Source organism: Lissotriton helveticus, chromosome 9 (genome assembly GCF_964261635.1).
Source record: "Lissotriton helveticus chromosome 9, aLisHel1.1, whole genome shotgun sequence".
Classification (NCBI taxonomy): Eukaryota; Metazoa; Chordata; class Amphibia; order Caudata; family Salamandridae; genus Lissotriton; species Lissotriton helveticus.
In genome coordinates this window covers 1,144,334,416-1,144,360,956 of record NC_136070.1, presented here as the reverse complement: position 1 = coordinate 1,144,360,956, position 26,541 = coordinate 1,144,334,416, and the positions used below count along the sequence as shown (strand labels likewise).

Below are 26,541 nucleotides of genomic sequence, written 5' to 3'. Positions count from 1 at the left end.
ACTGTACCCTTAGCATTCAGTCGAAAGAAGTAACTTTTCTACATTTTTGTCGAAAAAAGAAACATGTTCGTATTTCTGTCGAAAATGAACCTTCTCACATGTTTCCTACTTTGTGAGGCCAGGATAATCGGAGGATGAGGATGTTACAATTGTATTATGTTTGGTTTGTAAAGACGTTGTCGCTCCTCCTGCCAGGGTACTACTGAGCTACTGCAGCAATTCAGCTGTTTCAACAAATCACAGAACACATTTCTGGCGCCGAGTACAATTGTCATCCAGCGGACGTTTGAAAATTTGTAGCATGACTGCTGATGGGGTGCTTAGCACAATTTGAGGCTTTGCACATTTATGGTCATACATCTGCCTTAAACTGCACCCAGTTACAAAAAAGTGGTCGGATACATAACATTTCATAAAATAATTTCATCAATAAATGTTGAAAGGTACACACATAAACTGAGGAGATTAGAAACTGAATTTAATTCAGTTGTATTCAGTGATGTCCAGTACTTTCACAAGTATTATATTTCATTTCATACAATACATAACAATTGATGAAGTCATCATTCAATACAGTGCTCGGTGGGTGTCAAAGAAAAAGGGGTTAGATTCAGTAAGGTAGGGTGTGGTTGGAATAGGTAGGGGGACATGGAAAAAGGAATTGTGTCCTGTGAACAATTCTGCATCAATCTAAGAACATTTCCAGTCTTATATAGATCACACGGTTCCCTATATAAACATTACACGGGGGCCATATATGGCTAATTCTGTTGTAGCGTGTATGTTGAAGAAAATCAACAGACAGTATTTTCTTCAACATACACGCTACAACAGAATTAGCCATATATGGCCCCCGTGTAATGTTTATATAGGGAACCGTGTGATCTATATAAGACTGGAAATGTTCATAGATTGATGCAGAATTGTTCACAGGACACAATTCCTTTTTCCATGTCCCCCTACCTATTCCAACCACACCCTACCTTACTGAATCTAACCCCTTTTTCTTTGACACCCACCGAGCACTGTATTGAATGATGACTTCATCAATTGTTATGTATTGTATGAAATTAAATATAATACTTGTGAAAGTACTGGACATCACTGAATACAACTGAATTAAATTCAGTTTCTAATCTCCTCAGTTTATGTGTGTACCTTTCAACATTTATTGATGAAATTATTTTATGAAATGTTATGTATCCGACCACTTTTTTGTAACTACATGTTGACCCAGGTCGGTTAGTAAAGGGTTTACCCCGTTATTACCTACCATTAAACTGCACCCAAACATCTAACCACGTTGTATAGTGACAGTTTCGGTTTTTCCATAATTATTATACGATGAAACATCCTTATTGCTTTCCAGAAAAAAATAAGTAATTACAAGAAGTTACTGTTAATGTACTCATAACCGTTACTGTCAGGTGCTGTGTGAGTGGCATTGAATATACTTTAGAGATAAAAGATAGGCGAGAGTTATTTTTTAAAATTAAAAGAAAAAGTCATAAAAGAAAAAATGGCACGTTTTGTGGGGTATAAGGGAACTGGTGTGACTGCCTCGTTTTATCCAAAGTGGTTTAAAGCGATCTTGGATATCATCATATCTTTTAATGAATATTATGGCAGAAACAACAAACAAATATTAATTTCACGCACCTAAACAGCAGACTTCTAACCAATAGTCCTTCAATCAATACCTGGTTTAAAAACTCATTCAAATATAAAAGATACAAAAACACAAGGGATTAAAGTGAGCAGGATAGGACAAACTCAAGTAAGACTGTGCATGCCAGTGCAGTACGCAACACCCCCTGCAACAATTTCTAAATAATGCTTGTTATATTCAGACTTTTTAAGAAGCAAGACTACAGATACTAAGAAAAAGGGGAGAGTAAAGCATGCAATTGATTATAACAACGAAAGACAACCAAACGACGTGTTTAGTGTAAACTAAAGATATAATTTCTTTTACGGTAATTTAGCTGAGCGTTTAATTTTCAATTAGAATCATCTATCATTTAATGTTGCACCGAAAGTTTGTTTACTATAAAAGAAGGCTTGTTCTGCTGTTGTTCTCAATATGTTTGGGCCTCATATTAACTTGGGACCCTTATCAACACTCGCCTCAGCTTGGACAGATGAAAAATAATAAGATCCTCTTGCTGACAGCAATATGGATATTTTTCCACCTTAAAAGGTTTCTTGAAGAATGGAACAAATATCCTTTTTTAAAAAAAAAAATCAATTGTAAATGAAAAGGACAGCTTTGCTGAAAGACACTGCAAGGGAGTGTCATCAGAATGTGGCCTGCTTATCACAGAGCCGATCAGTGGGTATTGATGAAATAATGGAATGCAAACAGACCTTCTCATTCATCTGTTTATTGCATAAATAGGTCATGTCCCGTCCCCCAGAATGAGAAAACTTTACTTTCACATTAATCAATAAAACTGGGGCTCGCAGGACATCGGAATGTGGAAAATGTAAAGTAGAAAGAATGGAAGAAAACATATAATTGTTTCCACTTTAAGAAAAAAAACAAGAAAACGAATTACTTGAGCTGAAATATCTTCCAGACAATTAAAAGTGAGTCATACAAAAATGCGTGCTTCACAATTATTTAAGAGGCACTCGTTGAAAGGTTCACTTGTTTGGATGCAGAATGGTTTGGCATATTCTTTACAAATAAAGGTAGAGGACACAATGGGTAAAATGATCCCAACAGGTTACAAACGTTTCCAAGAAAAGCCAAAAATCTTGCATCTTCAAACAGTCTGACACAACCAAGACATGTTCTACATTCCAACCTGAGCAGAGGGGGCAGAGGAGGACAGACGTGGGTGGATAGGTCACTACACACCTTTGTCCTGTACATCCACCCAAATGACAAAAGAAATACAGAAGTATGCACAGGTATAAACAAGAAGAAAAGACAGTAAAGTTAATTACACACCTCCCACAGACAACATATGAATGAAAGGAGATAGAAGACGGCCTGTGCACAAGGGCAGAGGCATGAGAACATGACACAGTAGAGAAACTGGGAAAAGTACAACCACTATACTAAGCAGAAGCTACAATGCTCTCATGCAGCACAAGAATTACAACCCCCACACAACAGCTTTCACATGAATCCCTATCAGTCCAGAATAGGGAAGTTGCCAAACATATAACATGCTCCCCAATCTACACTATACAAAAGCACTAAGATAACATAATACCCATACATAATCTGGTCCCTTTTTCTCTGGCTCGAGCACACCAAAACACAGCTTTAACTATGTTCCTCTCTTGTACAGAAATGGTAACCCCACAATGCAGCACTGGCTCAGCAAAAGCTTAAAAAAGTTTGGCTCTTTCCAGTGCCTTCCTGTTGCCTGGTGGACACCACAGAAGGCTCACCAATTTGGCACTTAGTTGCCAGTTTTAACAGTTTGGCCTTCTGCACACAAGCTGCCAAAAGGTTAAGAAAACTCAATACGTTACATCGCAAGCATAAACGAACAAAAAGTGACAACCCCCAGAACTGAGCACTGCGCCTGAAATCCTGCTCAAGTGTTCATCCTGCTGCTTGATCACCATTGCAGTCTGTACAGTTTATCAATCGCTAATCCTTATCGCAACGATTACTTCCAAAAGCTTTTGAAATTTGTCACAACATAGTCTCAAATAATGATGTCTTAGACATTTATTGGCATAGGCCAGCTTGCAGAGGTCCACCAACTAGATATATCTCGTCTTTTCACTTCTAGTTCACTGGTGTCCAAGACATGTATTCTTTACTCTATCTATTGGTCTCTCTATGGTGAAACTGGAAAGTCTTCTCACACCAATAGCACCGCTCATGCACGAGCTCTGATAAATTGAATAGTTTCTCTAAAATAAATGCTTGGGATCTGTAGAGATCCTCTTTTACATGCAATTGTGAGGCTGATTGCTGCTTGCCTCATCTTGCTTTCTACGTTTTCTGGCCTACTGCCCATTATCAGAACAAATGTGAAAACTCTGGTGACTCAGCTGCCATACTGCGGAATATAGCAGCCACATACTCTTCAACCTATGTTCACACTGCACTAGAGCACATGGTGAGTATTCTTTGCTGACAGGCATGGCCACCACTAGACCGCCCCCTGTTACCCATGAAAGATGTCTAGGCATTATGGAAGAGAAAAGATGGTAATATATGCTCTCCATTCTGGAACTGCATAATAATCTTCAGAGGGGGAATTAAAAGACACTGACCATTAAAAATATTGGACAGTTTAGATGGGATCTAGTTTTCACGGGGTCATCTGATGGCATGGCATTGTTGGAGCGCCCAGAAATACACGAGTAGGGATCAATCACTTCACACTCACCACCGAAAGCCATTCATACCACGTTGTAGTATGTGAAATTCACAGCCACTTATTTTCTTAGCAAATTGTTTGCTAAAGCAGTGTGGTCAGATGTCAAAACCTCTATCATGCTTTGCATTTATATTCATGTTTATAATATTATGATGTCAAACGAGAGTGAAGTGGCCTTTGACATGCATCATTATACCACGTCTGAAATTTCTCTAGTCCAGTAAAGTCTTGATTCTTGTCAATGCTAAGCATTAGTATGGCCACTTATAACATGGCTGATATGAGAATTCCGTTACTGGGTTCAACTCACCTAGTACCGAATGACAGTAGAGCCTTACTTTTTGTGTTGGAAGAACAATTTTAGATGCGTCCCATATAAGGAGGTCATAAACATGTGGATAAGCTTGGCACCATCATGTAGTGGAATATTTTGCTAGTGGCTATTGGCAGCAATTTACCGTTGCCCATGGAGCCAAAATGAGCATGTCATTCTTGCTTTCCATGGTGTATCTCCAGCTGTGTTCCACAGCTGGTGGACCAGGTGCTGACTGGCCAGGAAATATTCTGGGTCACCTTGTTAGATGACATGTCCTTCTTCAGTGACAGCTAAAAGGAACACTTGAAACACCTCCAGACAATGATGGATACAATGCTGAAGGCCAAACCGTTAAAATTGGCAACAAAGTGCCAAATTGGCCAGTCTTCTGTGGTGTCCGTCAGGCAACAGGAGGGCACTGGAAAGATCCAAACTTTGTAAGCCAATGTTTCTGAAAGCCAGGTGAGAGCCTTTCTAGATTGCACCAGGTAAACTACAACTTTGCACTCTTCTATGGCACCTAAGTGCCCAACCTGACTGCTATGGTGGCAGGTACACAGCCCATTAATGTCATCCAGATTGGTGATGTTACAAGGTATTTAAGTCACTCATGTAGTCATGTTTCGACAATTTAATAATGAGGACCCACAGCTTCAGTCAGTCTGTAATTGACATGGATAGATGCTTCAGACATGGGGGTTGCAGTAATTTAGGCTCAATTCTGCACAATGGGCAATGACCATTCTTTGGCTGTCATCAGTCACAGGCTGTTATCCAGAGAAAAGAACTGAACAAGGAATCAGAAGGAGTTTTCACACGTCGATGACAATGATGCTTCAAAATACTATGCTGCTGTAATGGTCCAGTTCCCATAAAAGAAAGGACATCCCCATAAAGCATAAGGCAAGGCTGTGTCATGTGACTGCCAAGAGACTTACTCAAAGGCTTTCCCAACCGGATGTCCCCTGAACTGGAGTAGGCCCAATGTGCCTATGCACAAATGGTGTGTTGTAAGGACCAACGTTCTGGCTTGTCTTGAAACACCCGTGAAAAAATACCCTGTTTATTTTTTCTAGCCTGCCTCATATTTTCCCTCTTTGGATTAAATATTGTGTGGAATCCCTGAAAATTCTCCACATTTGACCAGAGACATTCAATGGCAGGGCTCAGACTCCCCATTAAAGGGTTTGCACCAATAATTAACATTGATGGTGACTACTGACCCCCTTCACCAGGGTATGGAGTCCCTGTTGATAGTGGTAAGGGTAAGGGTTGGTAAAGGCCTTAGTTCCTGCATTCTTTGTGGAGAGACTGCCTGCTAGCAAGATTTGCAGCTGCCCAGTGGGTTTGAGAAGAATCACTTTCCCTACCTAATAAAAAACAATTTCCTTTTAGTTTCACTGAAATCCACCTTTGCCCCACTCCTGGGCTGAGCTAACTGTCATCTATGATGAAGGGAAAGTATGGGTCAAACAGTCTTGTTAAAGTAAAAAAAACTGTCATGATATGTTTTAAACTGATTCTCCCATACCTGACATAGAAAAAGCTCATCATGGAAAGAATAAAGAATAAAAATGCTAATCTCTAAGCAGTGCCCATAAAGTAAAATTAGTACTTGCACAGTGGACCATGAAATTTGCAGTTAGGCTGACCACCTCACTGTATGTCATCATGGTCAATTTTTCCAGTCCTGAACTTTTCACCTATAAATCGGTGATCTTAGGTCTGTCAATATATGTAGTTCAGTAGCAGCAAACCAAAGCTAGAACATACAGAATGCATTAAGCTGATGCACAAATGTCCAGGAATGGAAACTGTTAGACCTGTAATCCTTAGGATAGACTTCCCCAAAACCTTTTGCCTTCTTCCTCCATTTGTGCTGATCTCGATTTTGCTTGCCTTAGGACTCTGTGCACTTTACCACTGCTAATCAGTGCTAAAGTGTATGTGCTCGTTCCTCAAAACATGATAACATTGGCTTATCACCTATTGGTATATTTAATTTACCTATAAGTCCCAGGTAAGGTGGTTCTACATGTACCCAGGGCGTGTAAATTAAATGCTACTAGTGGACCCCCGAGTGGGACGGGTATACCCAGACATGGGTCCCGTGATCTCCATGCAACTGGAGTCAAGCTATTGCTGATGATGGGTGAAACCCCAAAACCTGTCCTAGGATGCTTGTTTCCAGTCAAGGGAGGACTTGGCCTGGCAGTTCAGGCTGGACTGTTCCCATTGGGTGCAGGGTCAAGACTGACTTGCACATGGCTGGGTTCAAACTGGAATGGCATGCGGAGCAAAGAAATGATGGCTTTAGGCCCAGATCTCTGTACAGGGGTGAATGTATGACAATTGTTCTGCATTCTGTCCATCAATTGTTCTTTTTGCTTTAGTCACCCCGAGTGGGAGAGGTATGCCCAGACGTGGGTCCATGCTCTCCATGCCCCTGGAGTCAAGCTATCCTGACTGATCAGGGGTAAAACCCCAAAACGAGTCTTAGAATGCTTGTTTCCAATTCAGGGAATACCTGGCCTGGCAGTTTGGGCTGGACTGTTCCCACTGGGCGCAGGGTCAAGACTGATTTGCACATTGCTGTGTTCAAAATGGAATGGCATGGGAGCAAAAAAAATGATTTTACCCAGATCTCTGTACTTGGGTGAATGTATGGCATTGTTCTGCATTCTGTCCATCAATTGTTCTTTTTGCACTAGTGGGCCTGTAGCACTGATTGTGCCACCCACTTAAGCAGCCATTTAAACATGTCTCAGGCCTGCCATTGCAGCGTGTGTGTGCAGTTTTAAAGTGTTATTTCGACCTGGGAGGCCCAAACCTTCTGTTTTAATACATATATGTCACTACTGGAGTAATACCTTGGACAGCCCAGAGGGCAGGGTGTAGTGTATTTAAATAGTTTAAATGTAAGTTTTACATGTCCTGGTAGTGACAAAATCTTAAATTCGTTGTTCACTACTACAAGGCCTACCTCTCCCATAGGATAACATTGAAGTTACCTTATTACATTTTAGAGGCTGTAATTTCTAAATGGGAACAGACAACCAGCTCATATTCAGTGCCTTTGGGATTGTAAAGAAAAATCCTCTTTTATGGAAAAGCTGAATTTTAAATTATAAAATGATTTATTTTAAAATACCACGTTTAGAAAATGCCATTATCCTGCATTAGCCCTTTAATGCCTGTAGCCGGCTTCTGGGTCTCATGAGTGGGTGTAGTTGACAGTTGGGCTATGTGTATTCCTCCTGGACAGCCACACACCATAGAGAGCTTGGGTGGGCCTAGCTGGGCTCCTGTAGCTGGCCTGCGCTCCATCGTTCTCAGCCTGAGCTTGTGGTCCCCATCTGGTGCATCCCTATATCCACATTTTGCACTTTGGGCTTTTTGGTGCTATTTTCACTGAACTTGCATATCTTTGGTTCTACTGATAGTATTTTTGTCGTTTTGTTTTTGTTTTATTCATTAAAATATACTCTATATTTAAAATCTTGTGTGGGATCCTTATTGTGGTGTGTTGTCATGTTAATACTGTTTGAAGAATTGCACAAATACTTTACAAATTGAGTTAAGCCTGACTGCTCTATGCCAAGCTATTAGTGGGTTGAGCACAGGTTAATTTGGGGTTTGCTTGTGGCTTTACCCTGACAAGGATTGTGGTTGCTGCTTGTGTAGGGTTTTATCCCCCTCAACCAGAACATTTTCTAACAGAAACTGTGCCTGCAATAACATCAAGTGAGGTGGCTATGCTATGTGCAATTATCAATACTTGAATCTTTCCTGAAGCCAGGAACCAAAAATGTACTCTGTCATACATTTGTTGATATGGCCAGACCATGAGAAGAAAAAACTGAATGAACAACATGGATAGAGGAAGCCGCCATCACTGAGAGGAAGGCGAAAACAATCTCTAGCTGATTAACTTGACATGGAGGAGGCCTCAAGGGAGTGAGGCATGGATTGCTACACAACTCACTGGCTAGAAACACTATGAGATAGGACTATTAATTTTAGCACGTCTTATGGGCATGGTTGTGGGGCCCTCAATACCAAGAGCATGAATTAGTAAAGCTCTAAACTGCTCTCCCTCCCAGTAACCGCCCCCAATGACTGGAACCTCTGATGACAGGATCCCAATATTCTTTTTAAATGAACACAAAGTATTTGCAGGAGCTAGTGTTTGGTACACTGAATATTTCAAGGACCTTCGTGGCATCCCGCTTGAGTTTGAATGGTGATATTTTGGGCTTGCTGAATTTGTGGTACTTTTTTTTTTTAAACTTGGGTGGAGGGAACTCAGCCACAGACATCCCCTAGGGGAGCTGAGCAACATGAGCTCTAAACCAATAGGTTGACCTGCTATGTACATGCCGCCCACAGATACTACACTAAAGGGCTGTAAATATATAAATGGATACATTATATTTTTGCTGTTTAGTATCTCTGCCCTGTTACAAGAAAAAGTCATACAAGACCCAATGTGTCCTGAAGGATAGGATAACACTATCTTCAATGAATTGTGGTTGGAAAAAAATAGCACCTACCATGTACACACTACTAATACTTTTGCAGCATTATTTTATTGATGTCCTGTGCCCAATGTATAAGTCCTGACCCCTAAAACATGGAGGAATTGGCTACTCTCTGGTGTATTTAACATTTCTATAAGTCCATAGTTTATAGTTCAGATATACACCAGAGTGGCAAAGGAAAATATGGCTTCAAGTCTACCACTGTAGCCTAACTTCTGCAGTGTGCATCCTTCAGTGTGACCTGGTAAAATCAATATTTTAGACAGGAAAAACCTTCCTTTCAAATATTATTTAGCCACCCCTATGTACACATAGTAGACCACATGGTAACGTGCATGTTATTTACATTTGGAAAATTAATGTTACAATGTCCCTACAGTGACGAGTCCCAAAACATTATTTTCATTGTGGGGACCTAGCTGTCCGATGTAGGAAACCAGAGTACAGATTCAAATACTAATACTGTATCGTGGGAATGTGACCAGCTACAAAAAGTATGAAACCACTATATTTACCAGTTATTACAAATTTATTTCACTGGTGAAGCTGAAAGCTTCACAAATATTAAGGTATAGTAACTTTTAGAAAGGTTCCCTTTACATACCTGAACTGTGAGATAGCTAATTAGGATAAGCCTCTGACAACTCTCAGCCTGTGCTCAGCCTTGAATAGGTATGAATGAGGTGTGAAATGCATCTCAGGATAAACAATAAGCTGATCTGAATGGGCCAAGATTATTCTCTAAACTATTCAGAGAGGGGACTGTGGACATCTTGTGACACCACACTGTGAAAGGTCAATCCCATCCAGTATTAGGTGCCAGGTATAAATGTGGCACCTCCAGGCCCCCACTTCATAAGTTCAGAAGAGAACTGAACCTGCTGTTTGTGCCTGGAGAGGACCCTTGAAGTATTGGACAGTTGGCTTATTTATAGTATAGCTACAGGGAGAAAAAATGCTGCAAGTGGCTTTTTCCTGGAAGTACCCAGATGACTATCGGCAATTGGACCTGGACTGTACTCTACTGTTGGCCACCTCCTCTAGTGAGTCTCTAATTGTCTCCCTGAGATGCTGGGGAGCTTTGGAAGTGTACTCCCATGGTTGATTTGGACTTAAAAGACTTAGTCAGAAGGTAAAATCTTTCACCAGGATGAGCCTGGTTGGTATATTACACCCACACTCCATCACAGTCAGCCTGAAATTGTATTTAGGTCCTGTTCTGCCATGACCACACACTATCAATGACATTCAGTGCTTGTGGCCCTATTTCTACTTTAAACTTTAAAAAATTCACATCTCTGGTTCCCCTCCTAGGATTTGTGTTAGTTTTAATGTTATTGTCTTTACTAGATTATACTCAGTTTTTCTTCTTCTGTTTTGGATTGTTATTGTTTAGCATTTTGACTTTATTACTGTTTTGGTACAGCATAAATATTTTAGATTGACTGGTCTGTGCCTTAGCTACGAGGGGATTGAATTTAGGTTAATGTAGTGTCTTGGAGAGTTCACCCTGATAAGGTTTGTGATTATTCCTTGAAGCGGGCAAGTAAATAATAATAACATTTATTACAATAGTCACAATTGCTCTTAGATTACTCTGTTTGCGGTTAATGAGCTCACCTTCACTTGAAAAAAACAGTACCTGTCCAAATGAAACATTCATTGGTTTAATAGAATAAATTAGGCTACCATACTGGATGGAGGAGAGAATACTGAACCATCTACCTTCACCAATGAAGTTGTCCTTAGATCATTAGAGTCTTTAGCAGTGATGGCTCTATTCTCAGCTCTATGATTCCTGTTGCCGGCCCTGTCTCGGTTTTGCAGCCTTACCTGTCTATAAAATGGGTTCCTGATCACATGCCTGTTTTCCTAGTAACCCCATCTACAAGAGCGAGGCATGTTATGGTTTGAACAACGTGATCTCAAACACCTCCTTGATATCTCAGGCACCTTATGCTAATGCATTAGGTAGGAATGTGGAAGGTGACAATATGTTCACCAGAAAGATTATTCACTGAAGGCATGCAATGCTTTGTTCTGATTACAGTATAGTCCCGGGTGATGGCACACTGCATCACATGCCCCTGGTTAGTGTGTGCTTCTGTCTACCCTGTGTGCCTATACTTTTGAATACTTAGACACCACCAGTGTTGTTTGTAAAGTAGTGCTAACCAGCAAATTACACTGTAAAACTGTCAACGCCTATAAAGTGTTAGGAATCTGATTAATTAGCATTTAAGTATGCAAACTTTTATTGCATTCAGTATGATTTTATGAATGTATTTGGAGCTTACTTGTACTGTAAACGTATATATCTTGATGCTGTGGGATCCTCTGTGGCAATATATCTTATGGACATTACTCAGACAAACAGAGAAAATTTCATCACACTTGTTTGAACCTCGTTGTTGTACATTTCTATTAGAAATTGGGTTTCTTGTTGGCAGAGGTATGCATTCTGTCCAAGCAGGAACCACAATCCTAGTCAGGGTAAGCCAGATACACACCATAAATTAACTGGTTCTCACCCACTGGTAGCTTGGCACAGAGCAGTCAGGCTTAACTTAAGAGGCTTGTGTAAAGTATTTCTGCAACACTTCAAACAGTATCACCACAAAATAATATCTGGCCGCACTTGACTGGGGTAAATCCACAAGTTCAGGCGGACCCCGATGGAGTGTGGGTCAGATCAAGGGACCACCCTTAGCCTGCTGAAACAGTACCTTGAATGTGTGGACGTCTAAGATGTTGCAAGAATCAGGGTAGGCAATGTGTTGTTGTTGATCCTTTCAATGACGGTGATGCACCAGTTCCGAGCTATGCAACGTTGAAGATGTGTCAAGAGTTGAGATGCGAGAATCACGGAAGAGATTGTGTCATCGTCGAACCACTGAGTTGTAGGTGATGTGAGCCACATGAAGCGTTGTGTCGGTACCAAGCCACACAATGTCGGGTATGCATCAGAATCTGGAGTCGATGTGCCGCGCAGTTGGGGATGCGAACTCTGTGCAGCAACAGCAATGCATCAGCACTAAGGGAGATTTGCCAGTTTTGATCTGTGCAACATTGTCGATGTGTGAATCTTAGCAGTTGCAGCCCATTACACCAACTTTCAAGGGCCCAGGACAGGATTGGCACCACTTGTCAGGGCATGACTTGCAGCAAGAAAAGTTCAGGTGCTGTTGCAAGTTATTGAGAAAACTTTGATGTCTCTGAGATTTAGAATTGGGGGCAAGGCTGATATTGCACTGGTCTCACTTCTCGAGGTGAGCGACAATAGGGATTGAACACTTGGGGGATGTGTGGAGTAACAACTCTTTGATCATGTTTGAGACACTTAGTCAGGAATATTTTCTGTCTGAAGCCAAGAGGCTCTGATATTTTCAGCTTGGGCATGCCCTAAAAGTCCATATACAAGAAGGGACGGTCCTGCCGGACTCCTCTCCCCTAGAAGACTGGTTGCTCATGGAACCTATCCCCAACAAGGTGGTGTTGTGATCTATCAGAAATTGAGAAATAACTCCCCTGACCCATTGGAACCCTTGTGACGCTCCTGGGCAGATGATCTTGGAGACCTAGATGATGAGGACTGTGTGGAAGTCCTACAGGGCCACAGCGAAACAGCGATCCGAGCAAGATTGCGACTAGTACAGCTCAAAATATTACATCGAACATACTACTCCTGCACATTTCTGCACAAAATCATTACACTGGACACTTTGCGTCAGGGGGTGCAGCAGGGAGGGCTCCTTTTTCCATACTCTCTGGGAGTGCCTTCTGATCCAGGAGTATTGGCGAGAAGTGATGAGGGTATGTGAGGGTATCCATGGACACAAAATGCTGCTCTTCGTGGTGCAGGGGGAAGAAGACTGGCCGTGATACACTAATATTTGGCTGGCTCTGGCAGCAGTGGTAGCAAAGCACAACATTGCAAGTTGCTGGGGAGCGGCCCTCCACCGACAGTGGCAGAATCGAAGAATGACCTTGACTGGTGTCAGAGGGCAGAAGAGGAGGCATATCATAGTAAAGGCTGCCCTAAGAAATGGAAGATGGTGTGCACCGCATGGCGGAGATACCGGGGCGAGACCCTGGAAACATAAAATTATTGTTTTATGCTCTAAGTCATTGGGGAGGTAATGTAAGATGCAAAGCTAGTGGCCATCAACGAGCCAACCGACTATCAGCTCCCTGTGGGAAGATGTTACCAAGTCTGTCCGAGAATTGTATTCTAAATGGTATTGTAAATCCTGACTTGCACTGTACTTCATGTTCTGCCTTGTATGATGAGCTCTGTTTAATAAAATGAGTTTTAAAAAACATAATAATAATAATAATAATCCACATTTGTAAAGCACACAATCACCCCTAAGGGTCTCTAGGCGCTGGGGGCCATTGGGAAGATTAAGCAAGCTTGGTGCTGGGCTAATTTGCCACTGGTGCCGGGGATCGAACCATGTTCACCAGATTCCGGAGTCAGTCGCTCTAGCCGTGGCGCCACACCTCTTCCAAGAACCTGCACTAGTCTCAGTAACTGAAGAGGTTAGGACTATTCTAGATCGAGGTGTCAAGGCTTTGGTGGTCCTTCTGGACCTATCCACAGCTTTGATATGGTAAGCCACACAATCTTGAAACAATGATTGAGTGAGATAGGTGTTCAAGTCTTAGTCCCTCAACTTATCTGCTCCTTCCTGAATGTTAGGGAACCATCAGTGAACCTAGCAGACTTTAGTTCAATGCCCTTCTCGCTGCCTTGCTGTATCCTTCAGGGCTCATCTTTGAGCCCTACCCTTTTTAACATATTTGTGGCCTCTCTCGTGAGTAGTATAACGTCATTCAGCTTTGTCACTGTGTCCTACACTGACAACACTCAAATCATTTTCCCCATAAATAATGACATTGATGAGGTGGCCACATAATTTAGTAACTGCATGACTGCAATCTTCAACTGGATGTCTTCCCACTGTTTGAAACTGAATTCTGAAAAAAACCAGAGGTTTTCCTCTTCAGACGAGATATCTCTTTCTGAAATAATTCCTGGTGGGCACTAAGCTTTGCCTCCCTTCCTACTCCAGTGGCCAAAGCAAGGAATCTTGGAATTATCTTTAATTCCAACTGCTTTTTTAAGGATCAAATCTGCTCTCTGGCCTCAAAGTGCTGCAGAAAATCCTTCCTTTCCTGCCTTCGGGTCTACAGAAGGTAGTGGTCACTTCTTTGGTGCATTCAACGTTACACGATTGGAATGCTCTTTATGTTGGAAATACTGAGAGATTTGAGATGTTCTGCAAGACACACTCATGAAACAAATAAGATTACACTGCATGCAAAATATAGTTTTTAAATCCATAGATGGGATCTCATTTTCATGGTGTAATGGATATATTTCACAATAATTTTTGGCAGTGCGTCGAACTACTACACTTACTGGTTCCTCACCTATAAATCCCCAGCAATTGTTTTTTAAAAGTCAACAAATGCTGTATTATTAATTTTATCAGCATTACGAAGGGGGTGAGCGACTTTTGATTCTACTTCACCTCACTGTTATGGCAGTCACACCATTTTCTGCTAACAAAATGCAGTAGGTAGCAGGTCAGAGCTCTAACCACTAACAAATAAATATAAAATAAACATCCAGGCTCAACTGGCTGCAAATTACAAAAAAACAGTCAGGGGTGGTGGGTGGGTGTGTGTGCGTTGTCAATAATAAATGTTTATTTCTATGCCAGCGTTTTTTAAACTGTGTTCCGCAGACTCCTGAGAGTTTGTGACACCTACTCAGGGATTCAATATTATTACCAGAATATAAAATATATAGATAAACAAAGTAGCAAAATATATAACCGAACATTTTAAAACGTTCTGTAATCATGAAAGAATTTGAGACTGGAGGCTAAAAATTAAGTTGTGATGTGTCCTGATTCACGTTACATATTACTGTGTTAATTTATCTTCTGTGTGATAATGTTGTAAAGCGCTCTGATACCCTTGGGTCTAGCTTGCGCTATATAAAATTCAATTAATTCATTCATTAATTAATTAAGTTGCCATCCTAACTTGATCCATGGGAGCAGCACAATTCTGCAAACAGAATGTAAAATCGATGATGGGTGGCCTCATTTGAAAGATTGATCAGAAGAGTGCATTCATTAGGAGTAAATAAGACAACGCGATCTGCAAGAGTCTAGAACATCGCTTTGTTTTAGAATTAAAAAACAAATGTAGAAAGCTCTAACCTTCCTATAAAATTAGAATTTGTATATATGTTTGTGCATTGAATAAAATATTTCAGCATTTGTGTGTTTGTTGATCTATACTTGTTTCTGTATGGTTTCGAGGTTCAAATCGTAGTGAGACCAAGGTCCTTCGCTGCCAGGAATGATTTAATGGAGATCCACAGAAGTCAAAACTTTAGAAATCCTTGTTCTATGCATTCAAATTATCAGTAACTAACAAACCTCCAGGGACTAACATACTTATACCTAACTAATTCATAACTAATTCACAAAATCAATGTTTTGTAAACAGGGGTTTGGAGAAATGCAGGCATGGTGAATATTAATAAATGTTAAAAAATCAAAGTGGTGTTCAGACCACCAGCTTCACACTAGAATACATTTTAGGGGATATCAAATATAGATGACTTCTAATCTAACATAATACAAGAATGAGTAGAAAGTAGATAAAGTTAGAGAGTGTCTATTTGATAATTTTTGTATATTACTGTGCAGTATTTAAGGTATCTAATCTAATCTAATATTGGTAAACTTTGACAAACATTGATAACGTATCTGGACTTTTTATTTCAGTTGTTTACTGCGAAATGTTAAATTCATGACACAGTAAGCACAGATATATATAATATGATAAATGTTGTTATAATAGGAATAATATTATGAATAGTAATACTCATATTAATAACAATAATAATACAAATAATGATAACAATTATTATTATGGTGATAATATTATTAATAATATTAATACTAATACTAATAATGATGATGATGATGATAATTATTATTATGCAAGCAAGTAAAAACAGCAAAAATGATTATTTAAATTATGTGGTAGCTGTTGCTCACACCATTTAATTTAATTCCCCCGCGGTGTGAGCGAATTCTACGCGTGCGCGATTCGGACGGCCCCCGGCCGTCCGACGCACACGCCCACTGTGATGTCGGCCGGTCGGGGCCGTCCGACGCATGGAAAGGGTTAAACAAATGTTTCTTTTCAGTTGTATCACATCAATTATTTAAAAATGGTTTTATTATCCTCAGAGGGAAGTCTCATTTCTGTGTGGCAAGTAACAAAGAGAATGATACAGAAGAATTGTTCGGGTGCATGTAGCATTGCAATATTACCTGGTTGTCCATGAACTGAACTCCCCAGACATGAGTGCCACTATACGCTACCTTATTTTTCATGAACTTTGAGTGGTTCTTGTAGACTTCCATTTGTTTGATCTCCTCTTCACGGTCCTCGGTATTTAGAACTCCATTTGTTTTTATCATCTGTATTTCATCCTCAAGGTCCCGTATGTTGCGTTCAAGGGAAGCTATTTTTGTGTCCTGCACAAAAGAAAAAAGAATTGCGACAGTACAGAATTAAAGGATTGGAGTAGTTTGATTGTTTCTAGGGAAGTGCATAGTGTCCTGTTAGTATATTAGTACTGCAGGAACACAAAATATTCCCGTAAACATTCCAATTCTACAAAAGAACAATTTCTGCTTATGGCATGCAGTGCTCCTATGTATACAGTGCATTTAAAGAATACATTCATGCACTTTGCTGTATTAAATGGATGGATGTTTATAGCACTGCAGTCATAAGGTTGCATTGCTGGTTAATTTTACCTAGCATATGAGTTGAGTTAATAATGATTACCATTCAAGTGAGGCATTTGAGTTGAGCACATTGGATGGATTTACATGCAAGCAAATGTAGATCCATTTCAAAGAAGGTCTTACAAGAATTGACTTGGTTTATATTTATTTTGCACCTCATAACAAACAATGTAAACTCCATGAAAATCCTTTAAAAAAAAAGTCGTAAGAATTTATCTGGGAACAGTATATTGTATATTTTATTGTCACCGATATCGAAATTCAGGTGGATCTGTCCATCATCTGGTCATGGAAACAAAATTGTTTGCCTATATTGGACATCATTGAGGATGAGTATGTTAAGACCCACTTATTCAAAATTTTGTAGGAAATAGACATGTGGGGTAGGAGATTTCATACACATTTGAAAATACATACTAGGTCAAGAAAGGAATTGGGTTGGCTTTAAAGAACCAATGGACCTTACGGAGACATGTGGGGTAGGAGATTTCATACACAGTTGAAAATACATACTAGGTGAAGGAAGGAATTGGTTTCTGGAAACCATTTTGATTAGGAAAAATATTAATTCTTTGTAGACTTATTTTCTTTGAAGTAGTTTAGGATCATTTCTTTTAGCTTTTCATGCCTAAGAAAACACATTTTATTTCAGTATTCAGTAAGAATATTTAAAAAATCATTCAGCGATAAATAACAATGTATGAACATTAATTATCTTTATGCATTTTTATGGTACTTGGGCCTTTGTGTATCAATGCAATTTCACATTGACACAGGGCATTCCACCAGAATACCTACTACAGAAGATCGTGGGGCCAAAATATCATGGCAAAAATATTGTGGACCAAAATATTGTGAAGGTAGGTTTATATAGGGAAGTATCGGTTTACTATACTCGTTCCTACATGTCTGTACTTTGACGACATGCGTCTTCAAGTTACGTAGAAGTGGAGTTAAAAATACTAAATCTATACTTAACTATGTGCACTTACCATCTCAATATTTTGGTCCGCGTTATTTTGGCCCAAGAATATTTTATAATACACAGGAACGTCACTTTTAGTGACGATTTTGTGGCGATATGACTGTGTGCTGCATCAATCATCACACATAGAAGTTTCAAAATGCCATTTCAGATTGTTTATGTGCAGGAAGGAACACCTTCCTGCACATAAAAATATTCCCTTACAATGCAGGCACCCTTGCACTATGGTGCAAAGATGTCTGCATTGGCACTAGGCAGCTAAAATTAGTGACAGTACAGGGGGAAATTCAGGGCTGCACCGAATCCTTGTAAATACAGTGCAGCCCTGTGCTTTGGAAGTGGCGGAGCGCGGCGTTAAGCCAAGGTGGCTGTAGCCGCACTCCCCCACTTCCTAGTAAATATACTCCTAAGCAACCAATTTTACAATTCACCAATCTTAGTGACCGACACTGTATACTTCAAGTACCTGGAGACCAGATTCTGTGCTACCAACAATCAAGAAAGGAAAGACAAAACCTCTATCCTAAACAAAATCAAAACTCCATGGCTAGCTATCCTGCTTTCTTAAGATACAACACGGGTGAGATATAATCAGACATTCAAGTGGTCTGTTTCACTTCTGAATGTTAGAAGTACAGTGAAAAGACAGCTGATTTACACAGAGCGCACAAATCAGACAACAAAGGGGAATACAACGTTCTTCCCTACAGAAAAAACACGTGTATTCAATTTAAAACATTTTCAGAATCAGATGATCATGAAGAAATAAATGCAATGTTCTATGTTGTGCGGTCCAACATTGGCCCATTCAGCAATTCTCTATTTTAGCATAACAGCTATGTATGGCTATGGACCAAAATCACTGGATGATTTACAAATACTTTTCTCTCGCCCTTGACCATCATTAAACAGACTCGCGTTTATGCATTTTTTTTAATATATAACTTACGTCTGTGTCTAAGCAGTTCTAATGTATTATCATTTTTTAACTATGCATACAAAGTATTATTTTATTAACCCCATCCATATTTGCATTGTCTTCCACACTCTTACCATGAACTTTCTGTGGAATTGGCCAACTATTTAAGACATTAAAAATACAGTAAGTTTGAGGGATTTCTGGTATAATACACACCTATACACGCTCTCTCTCACTCTCATGGATAATAAGTGGCCATTTACATTAGAAAAGAGCGCCCCATACTTTCCTTTACTGGAAAAGCCCGATTTTTAACAAATTTATAGGGAATAAAATGTTAATTTAAGTAAATATAGTTCTGAGTAGTAATATTACAAGTGCCTATTATATGCTCCTACAATGTGCATGGCAGTAAGGAGGCCCTGACTCTCTAGTTGATATAAACCAGACACGGACCTTAATATGTCTTGCTGGAGCAGAGGCCCTCCACAAATCTGAGTTCACTTCTGATCCTCTTCTTAGTGCTTAGAAGCCTGACCCTAGGATGGCGGCTTCAATGAGACATTAATTACGGTGTAGCTCCGGCCTCACCAACTAATCCAATAGAGTGGCTGTGACACTCCATGCACTGCCCTGACTGAGACCCCCACCAAAGCACGCCACTTGCAACTATCCACGGTCCCGGCGCCCAAGTCTGCTCCGAGTGTGCGTCAGGAAGACTTGAGGTGGGCAGAGACGACCAGCAGAGGGTCCCTGGTGTTTCTAGGGGTTGCACTGCCCCTGGCCCGCGGCCGCTCAGGGGCTGAGGAAGCGCTCCTCCTAAGCTGCATTTGAACCCGGAGGTCCGCGAACAGGGGGCATCTTGGAAGCACCCCCTAGGAGCAGCTTCCCGGCGCATCACGTGGCCGTCCCACTGTCAACATTTAAAGCCTCAACACCCAGGCGAAGAAGATTCTGCCTACAGAACCAGAGTGGGAGCCTGCAACCCGTCGGAGCGGTAAGAGGTGGAGACCCCCCCTGATTGGAATAGCGGGAGGGCTCCTAATCAGCAGCCTGACCCCCTGACTGGTCACTGCCGGACCTCAAAATGGCACCGATATCACACAGCGTGAGGCAGTTAGACTGCACGATGCTCTAGCTGTCCACCCTGAGCTTGTGGTGAGCCACAGCAGCAGCAGATGTAGCCTACCCAACAGAGGTCCTACAGCAAGAACCACAGTAAACAGCTTTGTTTTTAGAGCCCAGGTGGCTCCAACGTTTGGGCATAATTATTTTAGAGCCCTGTGTGGCTCCAACAGGGGCAATATTGTTTTAAGAGCTCCAGCAAGGCCCAGGGCACAGTTGTGCCAGGGCCCATTTGTTCTATTCCCAGCTGCGCCGCACCAGCGGGGCATCTGCAACATTTCTACCTATCTATTCAAAGAGCATATTGAGTGCCCGGGCCGTTCCCTCATTTACAGCTGCACAGCAAGTAGTGCCATCTGCACCATTTAGACCATTTAATCCTTGGGGGCAGTTGTGATTGAGTTAGGAGTGAGATGGCCTCCTTTGCACCTTCTCATCACAGCTGCGCAGCACTTGGTGCCAGCTGCAACATTTATGTTTGCGCAAGTGCGCACCCTGGACTTTCGCTACATTGTCAGCAGCCTTGACATTCTGGACACAGGGAATTGTAGCCCCTTTGAGATGGCCAGTTGGCCAGGGGGACTGGGAGGTTTGTTGGGCGCCACTTCCTATTGTGATTTATGCTAGTGAGATTATGCTCCACCCTGTGCTTTATGCCCCTAAATGTTAGTGATACTTAGGAGGTTAGGGGCATATAATGCGTTTGGCGCCCAATGTGATGCTGTGCATAATGTGGTTTTTGTTACAGGCGGATGCTAGGTACAGTGATTACCAGTGGTTACTGGTTGTACGTTTATGATCTGTTTTACTTTTACTAAGTTCTCTTTGTGATGGTTATGACAGTGGTCCAGTTGGCCCTGTCATGTGTAAACAATCCCTTTGTAAATATGATCTAGTGCCAGGTGGCACCAAGTATAGTATATGATTACCTAGGTAAAGGGCCCATCAAATACTAGTGGAATCATTGAGACTCCCAAGCAGTACAGCCTTCTCAACGACTGGAATCTGTGCCCCCATCTATTCCTGCTCTGAAGTAACAACCTGTTCCTAATCACCTCACTTCCTGACTGCTCGTTTGTTCAGATATCTTTACCCCGACACCTGGAATATGTGCCCCCTTTCTGTCCTTATACTTCTTCTCACTACCGCTTTCCTAGTAACACCCTTCTCATATCCCTACCACCCTCCTCCTCCTCATTTTCCCAACATGGCCATCACTCGAGTTAAGTCTGGAATTAATTGCTACAAAATCATTTATCCTCCTTACCGGACTAAAGCTGCAGCAAAACGATTCAAACGTAACACCATGGAATGTTTCCCTGATTCCCTTTTTGTTGATCAATGTTACAATGGTCGCTATGGGAGGCTCAAAAACGATTTAATTTTTTTCACTCACGACATCCCCTCTTGGTCCTCCAGTTTATATAATTCCCTTAACGTCACCTCCTCCTCCTCTATCCCTCATGGGAAACAGCTAAAAATGTCCCCCTCTGCGTGTTTCAACGGCTCCCTCACTATCTCACTCTATAACAACGGTACTGTCATGATCCAAGCCAAAGACACCTGTCTCTCTCTCTTTGACCACCTCTTCGCTTCCCTTCTCCCCTCCCCTGCGACTGGGTTGTCCCTTGACTCTTCATCTAGCTCCACCCATTACTCCCGCTCTCTGCCCCTGACCCCCCTACACTCCAATAGGCTGCACCCTCGGGAGGCACAGGTCGACCCTCTTCCCTCCCCCTCCCCTGTGCCCTCCTCTCCCATTCTTCCCCCTCACAGTATGGCCCCCCTTTATCACTTCAGACGGCCCTCTAGCTAATCCGCTCCTCGGCCAATCTGCACCATCCAACCTCATCCTATCCCCCTTTCCCTACCTGCCACCCCCTTTTTAGTCCACCTCTCCTCCAACCTTCTCCCTAGTTACCTTTCCTTATGTCCCCCTTATACCCTCCTCTTCTCTTCCCCCTCGCTATGTACCCCGATTTCTCCACAAACCCATTGCATCTCTCTCATTCCCCCAATACTGTGCTACCCCCTTACCCTCCTTGGTAACCCTTTCCCTTTACCTCCCTCGGGCCTAGCAGAACTACTTCCTTTCTTCAACTTCCCTATCTCCCAACCCCCCTCACTCCGCCAGATGCCCGTTCCCATCATAGCCTCCTCACCTAGCATACAGGACCTCTCAAACCCCCTCCCCCGCTTCCTCCCAAACCTCCTTCATTCCTATGTCTCCACACACTCCTCCCATCTCCCTCTGCCACACCGCCTCGCTCATCACCTACCTCCCCCTAATTATGTCCTTAATTCCTATCCTTCTTGCAACGCCAACAAAGAAAACTCTCCTTTCACCTCTGATGCACCAACGCCCGCTCAGAACCACCACCTTTCCCCACCTCTAAACCCTATACCCAACTCCCCTCCCATCCCCGACTTCCCCCTGCCTTCCACTGCCAATTGCACCCCCTCCTGTTTCCATCGAGCCACCCAACATGCCGTGCTCTGCCCTACTCTCTCTGGAAAATAAGCTAGGCTCTCTCATCACCTCCATTTGCCAACTTGAAGCTACCATTTCCCTTCTAAGCTCCAAGATTTCCACTTTTCCCTACACCTCAATTCCTTTGGAAAACACTCACCTTCCCACAAGATGCACCTCGCTCCCACACCCCATAATAGCCAAGCATAACCTGTTGTCTGCAAACATCGCTAACCCACACAAGCCCTTGAACGCCACCCTTCTTCCACTTTCATCCCCAAGTAGCCCTACTATCTACACTATTCCAACCATCTCCTCTGTCAGAACCACTCATCCACCTAAACCCTCCTGAGCACCCTCGTATAAGTACAACATCCCTATCACCCCTCATAGTCCAAGTGCCCCTGTCACCAAAACAGTCTCGACAGAGCTGCGCTGTCTGCTCCACAACTTGCAGATCTGCAATAAAACACAAACTTGAAATGTCCGACACCATCATACTTCACAATATTGACATGCTCTTCCTCACAGAAACCTGGTTCAACTATACCTCACTTTATGTTTGATCTCCTAGTACCCACAGGCTATTTTATATTTAAAAATGACAAAATTGACAAAGTCGGAGGAGGTGTTGCAGTCATCTTTAGAAACTCCCTTCAACTTAAGGCTTTTCCTAACAGCTCCTTCCGCCCTTTTGAATGCCTATCCCTTGAACTTCAATTGCACCACCGCTCACCCCTCAGATTCCATGCCATTTACCGCCCGCCTTGTAGCGGCCCCTCGTTTATGGAGGAACTCACTGACTTCATTAGCCACCAATTCTCACAAAGTGACAATCAGATCTTCCTGAGTGACTTCAATCTCCACTGGGGCTCGTCTCAAGACTCTTCTGCGAATTTGCTGGCCATCTTCCTCTCCGCAAACTATCTTATCCAATACTGCACAGAAACAACACACTCCTAGGGTTCAATCCTGGACCTTGTTATTTCGAAAACAGGCATGCTTACTATCACTACCCCTATTTATGTAGACTGGTCTGACCACCTCCTCAGCCCATTCTCTCCTCACCTATCAAACTCTATAACTCTTGGCCAACCTAAGAGGGCTAATTCCTGGTTCCGTGACACAAAAAATATTGACTTCGGTACCCTCTGTGAATCAGCTTTCCTATCACTTCCAAGGCTAGACCCAAACCTAAATGTTGACGAACTCACCTCCCAATGCCTCACAGTCCTTGCAGTCGAAATCAATAACGTCGCTGCTCTCCAAAGCAAAAAAAAAATGCCCACTCCCTCAGCACCTTCGTTCAACAAATCCCTCTTTGAAGAAAGAAAGTACCTAAGATTCCTGGAGAAACAATGGAGACAAGCGCCCTCCACTGATATTTTGGCCACGCTTCGTTCAGCAAGATCCGAGTACCACAAGCACATCTTCCTTGGAAAAGCGACGCACTTCAGAACCCTCCTCGACTGAGCCAAAAATAGACCCAAAAAACTATTCGATCTCATCAGGAATCCAAACTGCTCTCCCCCAACCTCCAAGTTGGAGGATTCTACAAAGAAAGCAGCAGAATTTGCTATATTCTTTGATGAAAAAGTGAAATCACTTGTGGATCAGGTCAGTCATCCTACCCCTCCAGAGGAGCGCAAATCCTTAGCCCTCCAACCATTCTCTTGACCCCATCCCTAGTGCCATTGCCAGTGACTTCTATACCCATTCTCTGTCCTACTGGACCACTTTGGTTAACCTGTCCCTCTGTCAAGGCTCCCTTCCTGTTTCCTTCAAAACCTGGCAGGTCACTCCTCTGCTTAAAAAACCCACTGCTGATACGAACGACCTCAACAACTTCCGCCCCATCACTAACCTACCTTTTCTTGCGAAAATCACAGAAAGATGTGTAGTGAAACAACTCTCTCGTCATATCAAGGACAATGATCTTCTTGACAATTTCCAGTCCGGCTTCATTCAAAACTGCAGCACTGAAACAGCCCTGTTGCAAGTGATTGATGATGCGCTGCGGATACTCGATTTTGGGGAATCTTGTCTTCTTATTCTCCTTGACCTTTCTGCAGCCTTTGACACTGTCAATTACAACACTCTCCTTAACACTCTTCAACAGAGAATGGGCATGGAGGGCACTATGCTTAAATGGTTTGCTTCCTTCCTCTCTGATAGATCATAAATGATCAACATAGCGAATAGTCTTACATCTCCTTTGGTGGTAGGTCAAAGTGTTCCTCAAGGCTCTATACTTGCACCCACATTGTTTAATCTCTATTTAGAACCATTGGGAAATCTCCTAAGCAAATCTGGGATCCACTATCATCTCTATGCGGACGACACTCAAATCTACCTCAAGGTTGCCTCCACTCACGATCTCTCCATCCAAGCTCTACTCTCGACTCCATTCAAAACTGGATGTTAACTCATCAACTGATTCTGAATCCCTCTAAAATTGAATTCCTCCTCCTCTCCTCCTCACTTTCTCCACCCCGGTTCAATCATGGATGGATCAGATGAATCTACTTAACAATAAACCCATCATTGTCGACAGGGCAAAATCCCTTGGTGTCATACTCGACACAAAACTCAATCTACTCTCCCACATAAATTCCATTGCAAAGTCTGCTCGATACCAAGTGCGCCTTTTTGGGGGGATTCATCGCTTCTTCCAGGAGCATGACATTAAAACCCTGGTCCAATCGCTAGTTCTCTCCAGACTAGACTACCTCAACTCTCTTCTTACTGGCCTCCCCAAATCCCACCTGTCCCCCCCCTTAAATCTGTTCTCCATTCAGCAGCTCATTTCATATATGGGGCCAAAAGAAACAACCACATCACACCCATTTTATCCACCCTCCGTTGGCTTCCCATCGAGGCAAGATCAATCTACAAGACTGCCTGTATCACCCACAAAGCCTTGCACTCCTCCTCTCCTCGCTACCTGGCCAATAAACTGAAACTCTCTGGAGGCTCTAGACTATCACGTTATGCGGCAAATCTATTGCTTGAACCTCCCACTTTCAAAAAGGAAAGGTCGATAGCCCAATCCTTTTCAGGCAACGCGGTGAGAATCTGAAACTCACTTCCGCCTCAGCTCCGGACCACCACCTCTTCCCAGGCCTTCAAAACTGACCTCAAAGCTCTCCTCCTTCAAAGACACTTCCAAATTAAATTCACACCCTCTCTATTATCTGAAGGAAGTCCTTCCATTATAGGAAATTCTGTTCTACATGACTATAGAAGTGCCTTCCCAATGTGTTCTTGTGGTTTGAGAGTCTGCCATTTATTACAGTATTATACGTCTACTTGTATTGTGTACTTCTTTGTAACATGCACACGTCACTTTCCCTCTTATAATTTATTGTTTGATACCTCTTGTATTTTGTTTGCTTTTGATAGATGCACAATTGCCACTATTGCCTCATGTAACGTAACGTTTGTTCTTGTGTTTTGAGTATTTGCCATTTAGTGCAGTATTATACCTCTATTTGTACTTTGTACGCTTTTGTAACAAACACACATGTAACTTTTTCCCTCTTGTAACGTAACCTTTGCTTTTGTAAAATGCTCACTTGTAATTTTTCCTCATGCTTCACTCCTGTTCCTATTGAGAAGCGCTCTGACACCTTTGGGTAAAGTCTGGGCTATATAAAAACGCATAAAATAAATAAATAAATAAACAAGGTTCTGACCTCATTTAGAGTCGAGGGAACCATCAGTTTCCCGATAGAGCCCCATCTGGCCCCAGCTGACTCCACCAGTGGAAACCCTAGCCCCCGAAGGATGATTTAACAAATGGTAAGCTGGTTAAAATGATGGATTCTCTACCATAATTAAAGCAACTTTTTCGCCACAGGTCTTTCCTATACAGGGATAACATTCAAGGCGTGGGGGTCTCAGGATGGAATACAGAAAGTTCCTTCGACGTCAGAGACATTTATATTTTTTCTGCAGAGAAAACCTGTAGTGCTGGATATTTCATT

At 42.1% G+C, this 26,541-nt stretch overlaps 1 protein-coding gene across 1 annotated transcript in view; it reads right to left on the bottom strand.

Annotated features, from left to right (window-relative positions):
- Positions 1-26,541, bottom strand: part of ERC2 (ELKS/RAB6-interacting/CAST family member 2) — a 2,322,684-nt gene that overhangs the window by 1,712,218 nt on the left and 583,925 nt on the right. Inside the window, exon 5 of the mRNA XM_078661584.1 lies at positions 16,625-16,780. Within this exon, the coding sequence (XP_078517710.1) occupies positions 16,625-16,780 (156 nt within the window). The remainder of the gene's footprint in view (positions 1-16,624; positions 16,781-26,541) is intronic.